The sequence below is a fragment of the Myxocyprinus asiaticus genome, chromosome 16 (assembly GCF_019703515.2).
Source record: "Myxocyprinus asiaticus isolate MX2 ecotype Aquarium Trade chromosome 16, UBuf_Myxa_2, whole genome shotgun sequence".
NCBI lineage: Eukaryota > Metazoa > Chordata > Actinopteri > Cypriniformes > Catostomidae > Myxocyprinus > Myxocyprinus asiaticus.
In genome coordinates this window covers 9,021,428-9,035,985 of record NC_059359.1, presented here as the reverse complement: position 1 = coordinate 9,035,985, position 14,558 = coordinate 9,021,428, and the positions used below count along the sequence as shown (strand labels likewise).

Here is a 14,558-nt window from a genome sequence, read left to right as displayed (position 1 = left end):
TGTGTATTAAATCAAGTTTATTTGAAATATTGTTGAGTCACATACAAACATAAACACAGCCATGTTGCTACATACTACTTTTCATGTTACTACAGGTCAAGAGGTCACTGACAACAGGCACAATGTAAATCTCACATGCTGTCGAAAGACAGAGATCTACTGACACAGAATGAACAACACATGCTTCCACAAAAGGATTTTATATCATCAATGTCGAGCCCTTGGCTGAGGGTTCAACCTCTGACCTTTAGTCATTAGGGTGTCCATGATTTTGGTCACAGGTGGTGGCACTTACAAAGTTGGCAGTCATCATAGCTTTCCTGAAGAATCAGTACGGATAAAACGAGATGACAAAAAAGTCTAGCAATGCTGTTTAGTTTTTAACTGGTGTTGAAATTCAGACTACTCGGCTCTAGAGGGATTTCACTGAACATGGGCCACATTTATCAAGCCTTTTATTTTTGTTTAAATCTTTTATTATTTACTTTATATAAGCAAATAAAGCTTTCATTTTTAGATTATGATGTCAGATTTGCATTAAGAAATAGAAACTTGATAAATGTCGCCCTGCATGTCCTCATGTGGCTGAAACAAACATATCGATATAAAGATTCATGCGAAAGATGGCACCAAATGCAAGGTACAAAAACAAGAGGGAATTACATAACCTTCTTACCGTTTATATTCATGTTAATACTTTTTTTTTTCTTCTGGTCAGTACTTAATGTACCTAATGCAGAATTATACATATTCTCAGGAAGACAAACACATTTCCTCCTCTAACATACATCGATTCTGGTCAATGATTCTGGGTAGACATTTGATTAGCATTTCATGCTAAGAAGCTTAAGGTTATTAGAGAAAAACGATTGAGGTTCAAACAACTACTATGTTGAGCATTCAAAAGTACAGCGGTCCTAAAGCCTGTGAGAGCAACAGCCAAGCAAAAACGACATTTCCATTTTAATTCCAAAAAATATTTACAATTTCACAAAAGTATTTTTTTTTTTTTTTTTTTTGCGTGTGTGTGTAGTTGTTGTTGTTGTTGTTTACCTGTGAGTGGTTGTTTGTAGGTGAAACAGTCCTCTTTTGCATTTGGTGTAAAACTGTGCTAAAACTGCGCCCTTCTGCTTTTATCATCTCTTATTCTGTCAGTTTCCAGCATGGATTGAATTCTGGTTCTGAATGGCAACACCATAATGTTGGTTTGTTGTAGAGTGAGGGATGGGTGTCATCTCCTGCAAACAGTGAAAGTATAAAAAGGTCTGATTCTATGTCTAAAACAGAACATAAACTAAATGGCAACAAGTGATATAGTAATACTATATTGCCCCTATAGTAATATAGCAATTATGGACATACCTTAATGGCACTAACAGAAAGGGAGTAAACTCCAAAGAGAGACACAACCAAACCAATGATACATGCTAGCACCAGGAAACCGATCAGTGTCCCCAAGATTCCATTCACTAAGAACTGTAATACAAGCCAGAAAACACAAACCAATGATCATAAGATCTGCTTTCCAGTGGCACAGTTTTGTGATATAACAATCAGTGTAGGGTGTAATCTAATTTCAAAGCAATTAGTTACAATAATCTAATTACTTTTAGTCAAAAAGTAGTATAACATTACATTTTAAATTCATGTAATCGAAATACAGTTACTGTCTTTCAATTAAGTTAAAGGGATAGTTCACCCAAAAATGAAAATTCTCTCATCATTTACTCACCCTCATGCCATCCCAGACGTCTATGACTTTCTTTCTTCTGCTGAACACAAACGAAAATCTTTTAGAAGAATTTCTGTTGGTCCATACAATGCAATTAAACGGGTACCAAAACTTTGAAGCACATAAAAGCAGCATAAAAGTAATCCATATGACTCAAGTGGTTAAATCCATGCCTTCTGAAGCGATATGATAGGTGTGAGTGAGAAACAGATTGACATTTAAGTCATTTTTTACCCTTAATCTCCACTTTCACATTCTTTTGTTTTTGGTGATTCACATTCTTCGTGCATATTGCCACCTACTGGGCAGGGAGGAGAATTTATAGTAAAAAAGGACTTAAAGCTGAAGTATGTACCTTTTTTAGTGTTAAAATACTTCTATCCAAGCTTAATATGCAGAGACAACTAAAAGTAAGACAGTCAAAGATTTATTTAATATAACTGTGTCTCTGTGGTGCTATGAATATTAGTGTTTGTTTTGAGCGACCCGCTTAGACCCGCCCCGTTACTCAACCAATGGCATGAGTTGGGGAGGGGACTATCTAGGCTAACAGTTTGAACAACAGCAGATGAATGACATATTCAGAAAGCTGTTTTGAAAACATTGTTTATTTTTGCAATTCCATTCGGTGGCACTAGTGTCACAGGAATTATATGCTTCCGCTTTAAATATTGATCATTTCTCACCCACACCTATCATATTGCTTCTGAAGATATGGATTTAACCACTGGAGTCTTATGGATTACTTTAATGCGCTTTTAGGAGCTTCACAATTTTGGTCACCATTCACTTGCATTGTGAGGACCTACAGAGCTGAAATATTCTTTTAAAAATCTTCATTTGTGTTCTGCAGAAGAAAGAAAGTCATACACAACTGAGATGGCTGAGAGTAAGTAAACGATGAGAGAAGTTTCATTTTTGGGTGAACTATCCCTTTAATTACTTTAAGTACATTACTTGGGTTAAGCATATTTCTAAAATAATATTATTTTATGTAGAATAAATTGAAAACATGAATTATGTTAATATGTACATCTTTTTGCATTTCTGTGACAGTTGTAGGGCGTGTCCTCAATGAAGGGACCCCTCATTGTAAATGAGAAATGAGTGTATGACTTGCATTCGACAGTAAACAGAGGCAATATAGACATCATTTTAAATTCGTTGAGATGAAAAATAAAAACTTTTCTGCGAAATGTGTTTTAGAAAGTAAATTAATTAGTAATGTGATTACTTTTTGATGAGGTATCATTAAAGTAATCTATTTACCGTTTTGGAGAAATAATAAGTAGTTTGTAGTGGATTACTTCATTTGAATTATTTATCCAACACTGATAATGACATATAAAAACAACATTATTTCGAAGTCTTCTTAAATTACTATCACATCTATATAATGGACACAAAAAGATGTTTTGATATGATTCTCAGAGTGGAAATTGGAAAATGTTATACTTCAAGTAAAAAATCAGTTTAAATTCCAATGGTCTAAATTATTATTTTGATATTATCACCATAAACCAATAACCGGGGCCCGCTTGGCTGAAGTGCTAGCTCTCTTTTATGAATTTTGAGTAAGTTTTGTGTAAACAAATGTTGTAAGAGTATTTGTGCATATCTCATTTGCATAATTACATTGCATTAGCCTTATATATTCTCTATATACTATCTATTTGCATTATATCGGCCATCAGCACCCTGCTTTTTGGTTATTGGTATCGGCCTTTACGAGACCCATTTTGGTCGATCACTTGTCTAAACTGTTCATTATTCTAAATTCCTGTGAGTTCATTCTGTCCTAAAACCCAAGAAATGTACATTGAAATGGTTTCAGTCTAAAACTAACCTTAAATCTGAAGGCAACAGGTATTAAACCATGTTTCAAATTCAGCTTAAATGTAAACTTAAACTGAATTACAGTTTAAACACATTGTTTGAAGGCTTAATCCAGCTCAGAGTCACAGGATTTGTGTTTGTGATATTCTTGCTGCATCATAAAGCTTGTAATGTGACTCACCTCTTTCTGTCCCCCTCTCTCTCCTTCTCCACAGCAAGCCCAAACAGAGTGAAGTGGGTCACAACACCACTGAAACAAGCAGGACAGAGCCTGGAGTCACATCTCTTCTTCTGCTGATACAAACTCAACCACAGTCTGCCAGATGCGATGTTCAGTCTCATTTGTAACTTTCACATGTGCTGCTTTCTACTCCCTAATTCCTACTCTAAAGTAATCTGCTCTTCAGTTCCATGCACAGGACAGGAAGAAATACTGTGCAGGCAAATGATAACTAATGATGTGAAAATACGATCAAAATCATATAATTTTCAAATAATTTCTTTCAGTGAAAAACAAGAGACGGTTGAAGTATAACATTTCCCATTTTTTAAATCGATTTTATTATCAGTTTTGTTCAGTATTTACAATGTTAAATCACTTGTGGGAAGGTGTTTTGGCTCGGGGGTGAGCAGGATGGCTTGTCCCTGTTTGTTTACCTCCGTGTCTCTGTAGTAGTACGACTCGCCCCTGAATGGGATGTGTCTGGCCATGAGCCCAAATCCAACAATATCAAATGCTGCTGTTAGTAATTGCAGAACAATGGTTGTCAGCACCTGCGACAAAGGAACAAATCTATTTCATCAATGAATAATCCTCTATCCATTTGGAAGACATTTTCAAATACAATACATTTTACACACTTGACCTGTACTATAGGATGAATTATGTTTCTGTACAGTGAAATGGAACCGCTACCTTTTGCTTCATATCATCTTTATATTAGTTAATATTTTATAATTTGTCTGTGAAATAACTGGTATTTTTGAGCCGATTTTTAACAGATAGAAATTCTGATTACAAAGTCTACACACATTTTCCGGCTATTTTTTTTTTTAAGGACCGACACTACTGTGCAATTATGGTATCAACTACTATATCACATAAACCTACCACTAAACTGCACACGAAAACAAACAAACTTTGGTTAGTCACATTTCGCTCAAACAATCTCTTCCTATTTAAGTGGGTGGTTTTTGGCCAAAATAAGATGCAAACATTACCTTTATGCTGCTGTCATTAAATGTCTGTTAACTATAGTGGTTTTAATGTTCCTTGATGCATTCAGGAATAAATGACATGCCTGCCTGTGCCTCTTTCTTGTGCACTTTTGTATGAATTTGTGAAATATTTCTGTATTCATTCTCATACCAGATATTTAGAAGGCTTCCTCCCAGTGTGCACCAGGACAATGCCGGTTATGACAAGCTGTGAGAAACAGTGGCACATGGTCAAATGACTGATTTTAAACATTACTGTCTTTTAATGTGTATGTGAGCGTTTGTACCTGTGCACCATTGATGATGAGTATGATAATTTCACGCTGGATATGATAGTGTAGCTTATACACAATTGTGCTCAAAATGACAGTCAACACTCCAATTATGATCTCAACAGCCTAAACCAAAGTACAAACAACTTTCATTAGATTACAATTATAAACAAACTCCACTTTTACATGCTGAAATATGTTACTATACTTTGCAAATAGTCACATCAGTTTGGTATATAGGACTCTAATATGACTATTACTACAGGCTAAATTTGAAAATAAGAGTGCATTTGATGAGGCATTATTGAATCAAATGAAATTAAAAAGCATTTCAGGAATTTAATTGACATTTGAATTTATGCCTCTGACTTCTGTCTTCTGTTTTTTGTTAAATGTGTGTGTGTGTGTGTGTCAGATATGGGTGTGTCCTTGGATTTCAGCCAGTTGTCATTTACTAAAGACACTACATGTGCATGCATATACTAAAGCCATTTAAAGATGATATTCTAACGGACATAATGGATTTAATTACTAATAATAGTTTATATGCTATCTTTAACAGTATGTAAACAATCTGCTCAAACTACAACACTCAGATGATACAGGCTGGTTGATCTGATATCTGTAATAAAATAGGTAAGATAGCAGCAGTAATCGATATAGGTAATATTGTGTTTGCTGTAGTGAAACTCACGCCAAGCGTCTTCGGCTCTGCCCTCTTAAACGCTTTAATCTGAGACGCGTACAGCGACATCCCGCAGTTCACCAATTACTCACCAATACCACACAATCCTCTGCAAACATTATCATAACAGTATGCATGAGTAAAAAACATCTGTATCAGGGCACATTCATTCTGCATGCTCTTTGGAAACAAATAGGCTATGCATGATTATTTCAAAGCCACTGTGTAAGTAATAACATACACATGTGTGGTGAGGAGCACTCCCTTACCTTTGCGCACTGGCGTTCTGCAGAGTCTGTGCGGCGGGTCTCTCCGCTCCGCAGTGTTGATGTCATGATGATGGGAGGCGGCTAAACAGAGAGAAAACCAGGTTGCTCGGTCCGAGAAAAATTCTCTCATCCCATCGGCCTTTATTTCAGAAAACACCCCTGCAAGTGCCAGGTTATTTTTAACCAGGTTATTAATTATATAGAAGATTATAGGGGAGTCAAGAGTGTGCGAAATTTCATTTGTTACACAGTGCTGGGTGTAACTGGATTACAAAGCAATTAGTTACTGTAATCTAACTACTTTTAGGCCCAAAAAGTAGTGTAACGAATTACATTTTAAATTCTTGTAATCAGATTACAGTTATTGACTTTCAAATAATTACATTTAAGTACATTTGGTGTTATAAATATATCTAAAAAAATATGATGTGTAATACAATTAAAATGCGAATTCATATGTACGTCTGTTTACGTTTCTGTGACAACTGAAGGGTGTGCAACAATGAACAAGGAGAAAATAGATATTATTTTGAATTTGTTGAACGGAAAAACCAAAAACTGTTTGTGAGAAGTTTTTTAGAAAGTAACTTAAAAGTAAAGTAATTAATCATTTGATTACATTTTCATTTAAGTAATTATTAGTAACCTGATTATAATTTTACAGTAAGTAATTTGTAGAGGATTACTTATTTTGGGGTAATTTACCCAACACCGGTTACACAGTAAGCTTTGTGTAATTGTTCTTTTCAATGGATTCGAGTGGTCAAATCAGTTTGTTGCATACATGTTTTTGGTAACGCTTCACAATAAGGTTGTATTCATTAACATAGTTAATTACATTAGTTAACAAGAACGAATAATGAATAGTCTACTTCTACAGCATTAATGTTAATTTTAACACATATCCTACTAATACATTTGAACAATGAACACTGTATTTTTATAAATTAACACTGCCCAAGATTAATAAATGCTGGGGTTCACCCAAAAATGAAAAAACTGTCATAATTTACTCACCCTCATGCCATCCCAGATGCGTATGACTTTTTTTCTTCTGCTGAACAAAACGATTTTTAGAAGAATATCTCAGCTCTGTAGGTCCATGATGCAAGTCAACAGGTCCAAAACTTTGAAGCTCCAAAAAGCACCTAAAGGGAGCATAAAAGTAATCCATGCGACTCCAGTAGTTAAAACCATGTTTTAAAAAGCGATATGATAGGTGTCGGTGAGAAACAGATAAATATTTAAGTCCTTTTTTACCATAAATTCTCCTCCTTGCCCTGTCGGTGGCGATATGTACAAAGAATGCGACTCGCCAAAAACAAAATAAGAACTCTTAGGAGAGAGGAGCGCTTTAGGAGGGCTGCTTGAAAGTGGAGATTTATAGTAAAAAAAAAAAAAAAAGGACTTAAATATTGATCTGTTTCTCAACCACACCAATCATATCACTTCTTAAGATCTGGATTTAATCACTTGAGTCATATGGATTACTTTTATGCCGCCTTTATGTGTCTTTTGAGCTTCAAAGTTATGGACTCCAATAACTTACATTGTATGGACCTACAGAGCTGAAATATTCTTCTAAAAATCTTTGCTTGTGTTCAGCAGAAGGAAGAGAGTCATGCATATCTGTGATGGCATGAGGGTGAATAAATGATGAGAGAACTATTCCTTTAAAAATATTGCTCATTTTAAGTTCTTGATACCCAACACATTTACTAATGTTAACGACTAGAACCTTATTGTAAAGTGTACTTGATAATGGCATCTGCTACTCTTGGTGCTGGGATTTTGTACAGTAGGTCAGCAGGTTTCTTGGGTCACATCTACATAGTTTGTCTAGAGGTAAGCTATTTGCTTTCAGTGCAACAGGTCTTATGTTAAAACCCCATACCAGATAATGTTTTTATTTAGTAAGCCTAAACTGATGGAGTACACCTGTGGATGTAAATCAGGAGCAGAACGTTTTGGTTTGTAGTTTGTTTTGTTTTACACTGCAACAGAGAGTGGACTGAGGATGAACAAGAGAGAAGTAGAGGGCATGTCTGGGCTGTGCCAATATCTGTGACAGGACAACTGCAACAAACATACAGCAAAACTTTAAAAACTACAAATTCCAGTGACAACATTGCTATTATGACTCACACAAACAAAATGAACTACTGCTGGACAATTCCTCTGTATTAGACACATTCCTGCCGCAAGCCATTTCATAAAGTGGCGAGTGGAAAATTGGCCACAGCAAAAAGTGGCGTGGACATTTCCCCCTTGTAAATGATGCCTTTGTTTATGTGTGTGTGTCCTGGCTAGCAGAGTGCAAAACTCTGTTTTATTGGCCGTCTGGGGACAAATCAATCATAAGTATAGAATTGATTCAGGTCTGACTGAAGGGTTTAAACTAATGCAATAAAAGAAATAAAATGAAAGACAATGCATTTTATTTAGAAAAAAAAAAAATTGTCGTCACAAGTAACATGTAATGATCCCATACCAAAGTCTGAATAAAGGCAAGTGCAATTATTTGAAAATTACTTAAACCAGGTGATATCCATAGTAAGTGATACTACTAAAGATTACTAGCCATCTAAAAGGCAAATGGCTATGTTGTATTAAATCAAATAAATGAAGAAAAACAAAGAGAGAAAAAAAAAAGAAAATATTACTACAGTAAGCACATGATTCAACCTTCGGCTTGATATATGCCAAAATAGTGAAGAATACAAATGTGACAGCTCAGGGTTTGGATGCACAGTCCACCCCATCCTTCAGAAGACTGGACTTACTGCCGTAAAGTTCACCATCAGTTTTATCCTGAAATAAATCGGCAAGATTTTGTTAGATTGCATCTTAATGTCAAAATCAGTAAATCAGAGATCTGCCATGTAGTGCCTATATAGAAAAATGAAGATTTTCCTTTTCAGAATATAATTTAGCCTACAACTATTCAGAGGTGGTCAGTATGACCAAAAACATATCAGTTATATTTCATAGTTATTTTTTACTAGAAATTCAACCTAAACTTTGAAACTCCAAAAACACATAAAGGCAGCATAAAAGTGTAAGTAAATACATCTGACTCCAGTAGTTTAATCCATGTCTTCTGAAGCGCTATCATAAGTGTGGGTGAGAAACAGATCAATATTTAAATCCTTTTTTACTATAAATCTCCACTTTCACTTTCTTCTTTTGGCGATTCGCATTTTTCATGCATATTGCCACCTACTGGGCAGGGAGGAGAATTTATAGTAAAAAAGGACTTAAATATTGATCTGGATTTAACCACTGGAGTCTATCTATCTGTCCATCTGTCAGTCCGTCCATCCATCCACCCATCAATATATCCATCTATCTAAAAATAAATGGGCTAAAAATTGGCAAATTTTACTTCATAAATTGTTACTTTCATTTATTTTAATTTGTTTTTACAGCAGGAAACATCTACTCTATCTATCCTCTAAAAATGGGTTGAAAATAAATGGGCTAAAAAAATTGGCTAATTTTACTTCATAAATTGTTACTTTTATTTTAATATTTCTTACAGCAGAAAACATATGCTCTCTATCTATCTATCGGTCCTCTAAATATGGGTTAAAAGTAAATTAGCTAAAAACAAAATGGGTTAATGTTACTTCATAAATTGTTCCTTTCATTTATTTTAATTGTTCTTACAGCAAAAATGTATCTATCCATCAATCCTTCTTTCTATCTATCTATCTATCATCTAATAATGGGTTAAAAATAAATAGGCTAAAAAAAAAAAAAAATGGGCTAATGTTACTTTCATTTATTTAAATTTTTCTTACAGCAGAAAACATCCATCTATCTATCTATAATTTCAGTAATGACATTATGTTCTACACCATCATATATACATAACACAACATATCCTTATATACCAATACATTGGGTAGATCATAAATATGAACCTTTACCAAGGTTAAGTCTCACCTGTTTGGAAACCTGGCGGATGGCCCGACCAGAGATGATGGACAGGGTGATGCACACACACAGTTCAAGAAAAGACAATGACAGAAGAAGACCCTTCACTCCATCCATCAGATTCTAAATAATAAAAAAATAACAAAAATATAAAAAGAAAAATAATGCATATGACATACAGACAATCAAGTTCTGTAATGGAAAATCCCAAACAGTAAATTAAAAAACACCCCATGTATCATCAGTAGTTACAGACGTACAAAAAATCTACTTTTCATGTATGAACATGACCAGTAACTCCCTCCATCACAAGAAGAGTCTTCCTCCGGTCTAATGCTGAGCACCCAACTGAAATAGCAGATTCCTCCCACAGCCATCACAGCACAGATCACACTCATGCCCAGCGTGGCTTTGATCTGCCCAAAGATAAAGAATACGAAAGTGGATTTTTTAACAGAATGCAGCACATTGCATTCTGAGTGTTTTCAGGCTTTTAAAAAAAAATTACATACAGCTATTTAAACCAATTAAAACATTTCACACAATAGTAACCTAGAATGCAATAAGCCTCTTTTTGAAATTGATTGTTCTGGTCTGGAAGCTGACTCGTCAATACAGCTCTCCATCCATCCTAAAATACACAATATAGAAACAGCTACAGAGTGAAATGCCTGCTGACATAGCTACCTACCTTGTATATCACTGCGCACACAGAGGCTAATTATTAACCTCAGTTTACATGATAGGGATTATATCTTCATTATATATGTACTGTATATTTAATAATTTAATATATTTGATACTTTATTATATCTGAAGGTGTTGCAGGCATAATGGTGTTGTGAACTTGTGCTTAACGATGCACTTTAGACATGAATGACAAAATTCATAAGATTATAATCCTGCAGAGATTAAGTGAAAATGATTTAATCTGTCCTCACTTAAGTAAAAAAAGAAAAAAAAAAAATGGTGGTTAAAAAAAAGAAATCAGTAAAAATGAGAATTTACTCACCAGAGTAAGATTGGACCTCGAGTGTGCAATAATAGCCACAGATCCAGAGATGACAAACTGCCAAACAAATGTATTTTTAATTACAACACTAGGTCTACATTTTTTATTTTATTTTAAAGTATCTTTAATTGATGATTTAACCTTAACTAAAACTATTGATGCTGTATAACAAAGAGGGGGAAAAAAAACAATCTTCTTCAGACAGTGTAATATACAGTACAGTAGACAAAAGAATACAATACACATAGTGAACACCTTATGATATTTATCAATATTTCAGTTAAATGAATAGTGTATGTAGATTATAAAGAAAAATACTATATGTCTGTCACTCACAGGAAGTCCAAGGGTGAATATAATCTCAGCAGGCAGGGTGTTGATGACCAGTGTGATGGAGCACAGAGCCATGATCACCAAACCAGTAAACACCTGCACCAACTGCACAAACACACACAAATCCACTTAACACACATTATACAACACATTGCATCCAACTTTTAAGGGGAAATCTCTATTTACATCCCACTACGCATAACTGAGTTCTGAACACCATTTATTTACAGAAATGTTTTGCGTTCAGTATAACTTAAGCTCTCGACATCATGTCGATAACCACAGAAAAGTGTTTACACGTGTCCTTCAGTTACAAACCAAAGTAAAAATTGAGTCAACAGTAATGCACTTACAATGGAAGTCTTTGGGGCAAAGTATTCTAGACTAGAGGGTTTAGAAACAGAAGCTCATATTTTTGTTAAAGCATTTACATTCATTTAAGTTCTGATTATAACTTTGCAGAGTCACACTAATCTCATGTTATCAGAGATATAATGATTAAGACTGACTATACTTTCGAAATTGTCTGGATTTTAGCGCAATGCCTGACCCCACAGTCTTCCATTGTAGGTGCATTACTGTACACATGCTTTTTGCTTGTTTTTACAAGCTGAGGGACAAATGGAAATTATATTCTGCTGCAAATAGAGATTAATTTGAAACTAACCCAGAATATTCCTTTAAATGATTATTGTGAAACTCACCCCCAGCGACATGGGCTTTCCCTTCAGAAACATCCTGGTTGTGGGTGGCAGACTGGGCTTCTCGGGTTCAACAAAGCTCGCCTCTAGGTCCAGAGTTTTTTCCTCTGTTGGGATAATATGAGTCACCACCGTCACTCCATTTGCTGTAGTTGTCATTGAAGACGCCATATCTCACAGGAAAATGAGGCACACCTTTATACTGCAACAATAAGGAAACAAAAATCACATTAAACATGACCTGCTTGTTTCCTGATGAAGGCTACAATTATTATGTCTCCCATTTTCAGTTTGCAGCCATGAATGTTTATAATTGATGTTTTAAAATGATCTATTTAAAACAGTTGAATGTACTAGTTCTTTAATGCCTTTATATGGGATTTTAAAACAGGTGTTTGCAGGTTCAAAACTTCCTTGTTGCCCCATTACACAATAAACATACAAAAAACAGTTGCGTTTTGAAACCTAGTGAGCTGCCTACGTAGACAGCAGAATCATAGTTTACTAATTACTGAAAACTGCAAAGTATATAAGGTATACTGTCTACTATTTTCTGAAACACAATAAATCAAAAATGTTAAATGATAAACAATGTAGTCAGTAGTATGCTACCTTGTTGTCAATTAACCTCACTATTGCATGTTTTTTCAGTGGTATATTCTCTCGGAAATAAAAATGGTTATTTTGCATTTGGATATATATATATAGATAGATAGATAGATATTATAAACTCTTGGCAATCCAATCAAATAATGAATCTATATACACACTGTGGTCTGTCACATACTGCACATTTTTAGCAAATATATAATAAGCTATTTGGGTATTCTGTGCATTACAGAGAAATTCACAGACTGTGCACAGTGTACACTATTTGGTACGCCATTCCGAACAAACCTTTAGTATACAGTACATACTCTAGAAATAGTAAGAGTAGTTTGTAGTATACTCTTCTGCACATACTCAAAAATACACTAAGCATCCAGATCACTTTTGAGACGATTAGGCTATATAAACAAATCTGTCCACTAGGTTGAGACAATGGCTGTGTCTCGTGTAATCGAGGCTTGTTTAAAGGAGAACGCTCGGTATACTGTATCCTTCAAAGGACGCGTCCTACCTAGTGCGCAGCCTTAGAAACGAGACACAGCTTATGTAACCAAAATTGTTGTAGGTAGGCAGCTGTAATATCCAAAAACGCTGCTGACTACGTAGGCAGCTCACTAGGTTGAGACTGTAAACCAGTGCTATAACCCTTAAAATACTGTATATAGGCAGTTCTTAGTTTTGAGACTATATGATATACAAAAACGCTGCTGACTAGGTAGGCAGCTCACTAGGTTTTGAGACTGTAAACCAGTGCTATAACCCTTAAAATACTGTATATAGGCAGTTCTTAGGTTTGAGACTATATATACAAAAACGCTGCTGACTACGTAGGCAGCTCACTAGGATGAGACTGTAAACCAGTGCTATAACCCTTAAAATACTGTATATAGGCAGTTCTTAGTTTTGAGACTATATAATATCCAAAAACACTGCTGACTACGTAGGCAGCTCACTAGGTTTTGAGACTGTAAACCAGTGCTATAACCCTTAAAATACTGTATATAGGCAGTTCTTAGTTTTGAGACTATATGATATACAAAAACGCTGCTGACTAGGTAGGCAGCTCACTACAAGTTTTGAAGCACAGCCAGAGAAGTGATCAATCAGAGTGTATTTATCAGGTGTATTAAGCGGAATGAACTAGACAGCACTGGATAAAGGTTTGTGTCTAAACAAAAGAAAGAACTATAACCTGTTTACTTACCGATTCTTCGGACTGACCCGGTTACACGAGGCCTCATTTACCGACTGAACAACAAAACTTTTACGGGAAATGAAAACTTTCTCCTCCCACTGAAGTCTGTTAACCCTTTTGAGACCAGGGTCGGGTTGCACCAGCTGTGCGTAAGGTCTCACTTAAGTTGGGACGTAAAGTTCACACTAAGGGCTTAGTAACTACTAGTTAATTTGTAACTAGGTCAGTGCTTAATTTGATTGCACCGCCTGTTCTTAATGCAAGACTTAACTAGTAGATCGTAAGCTCTCCGTAAAGTGATGCGTAGTCGCATAATATGATGTTTGCCTGTATTTATCCAATAAGCAACCTTCAAATTTATACACAGATCTGTTCTAAAGCGTCAATTTCAGTTTGATCTTGTTACTGTTGATGTTCAAACCTTGTTTGCTGTAATGAATGAGATCCCCATTAAAATACGATAAGTCATAAAACAAGATTTCATGAATGATATATTTATGTAAATAACAATATTCAATAACTGTATCTAATATGAATCAGGAACTATAAATAAAAACTAATACAACAGGCTGGAAAAATAGACATTTATTCATTTTTATATCTATTTCCATTAAAGAAAATAATCTTTCTCTTCAAAAAAAAAAGAAAAAAAAGAAAAATGTTTTACTCTCTTTAAAAAAAAAAAAAATTTCTCTTCAAATTTTTTTTGCTCTCTTCAACAATTTTTTTTTTACGCGACAACGAATGCCATATCAAA

General features: G+C 34.9%; 2 protein-coding genes across 4 annotated transcripts; both read right to left on the bottom strand.

Annotated features, from left to right (window-relative positions):
• Window positions 1-5: 5 nt before the first annotated feature.
• Window positions 6-7,049, bottom strand: LOC127454217 (uncharacterized). 3 transcript variants are annotated; one of them, XR_007899501.1, is made up of 9 exons: window positions 6,013-7,049; window positions 5,753-5,852; window positions 5,074-5,184; window positions 4,938-4,994; window positions 4,226-4,342; window positions 3,750-3,818; window positions 1,363-1,476; window positions 1,054-1,238; window positions 6-320 (listed from the first exon to the last, which is right to left on the bottom strand). XR_007899501.1 is itself a non-coding variant. In XM_051721265.1 (8 exons), exons 2-8 carry the CDS (start codon window positions 5,810-5,812, stop codon window positions 1,152-1,154), a joined length of 615 nt encoding a protein of 204 aa, XP_051577225.1. In that variant the 5' UTR covers window positions 5,813-5,852; window positions 6,013-7,049; the 3' UTR covers window positions 6-1,151. The 3 variants fall into 3 exon arrangements, 2 of the variants coding, with proteins under 2 accessions (XP_051577225.1, XP_051577226.1); XM_051721265.1 differs by having other exon boundaries at window positions 6-1,238; XM_051721266.1 differs by lacking the exon at window positions 3,750-3,818 and having other exon boundaries at window positions 6-1,238; window positions 6,013-7,046.
• Window positions 7,050-8,433: 1,384 nt separating this feature from the next.
• LOC127454215 (membrane-spanning 4-domains subfamily A member 4A-like) lies at window positions 8,434-13,974 on the bottom strand. The gene is made up of 7 exons (XM_051721264.1): window positions 13,811-13,974; window positions 12,001-12,199; window positions 11,300-11,401; window positions 10,964-11,020; window positions 10,212-10,367; window positions 9,961-10,074; window positions 8,434-8,823 (listed from the first exon to the last, which is right to left on the bottom strand). The coding sequence occupies exons 2-7, from the start codon at window positions 12,166-12,168 to the stop codon at window positions 8,746-8,748; spliced, it is 675 nt and encodes a 224-aa protein (XP_051577224.1). The 5' UTR covers window positions 12,169-12,199; window positions 13,811-13,974; the 3' UTR covers window positions 8,434-8,745.
• Window positions 13,975-14,558: the final 584 nt, after the last annotated feature.

Coding starts and splice junctions, on each gene's coding strand:
- LOC127454215 (XM_051721264.1), bottom strand. CDS start 12,168: ATGGCGTCTTCAATGACAACTACAGCAAATGGAGTGACGGTGGTGACT. Junction 11,402..12,000: donor GAAAGCCCATGTCGCTGGGG/GTGAGTTTCACA, acceptor GTGTTTGTGCAG/TTGGTGCAGGTGTTTACTGG. Junction 8,824..9,960: donor TCCGCCAGGTTTCCAAACAG/GTGAGACTTAAC, acceptor GATTTATTTCAG/GATAAAACTGATGGTGAACT.
- LOC127454217 (XM_051721265.1), bottom strand. CDS start 5,812: ATGTCGCTGTACGCGTCTCAGATTAAAGCGTTTAAGAGGGCAGAGCCG. Junction 4,343..4,937: donor GGAAGCCTTCTAAATATCTG/GTATGAGAATGA, acceptor CCTTTGTCGCAG/GTGCTGACAACCATTGTTCT. Junction 1,477..3,749: donor AGAGAGGGGGACAGAAAGAG/GTGAGTCACATT, acceptor CTTGTATTACAG/TTCTTAGTGAATGGAATCTT.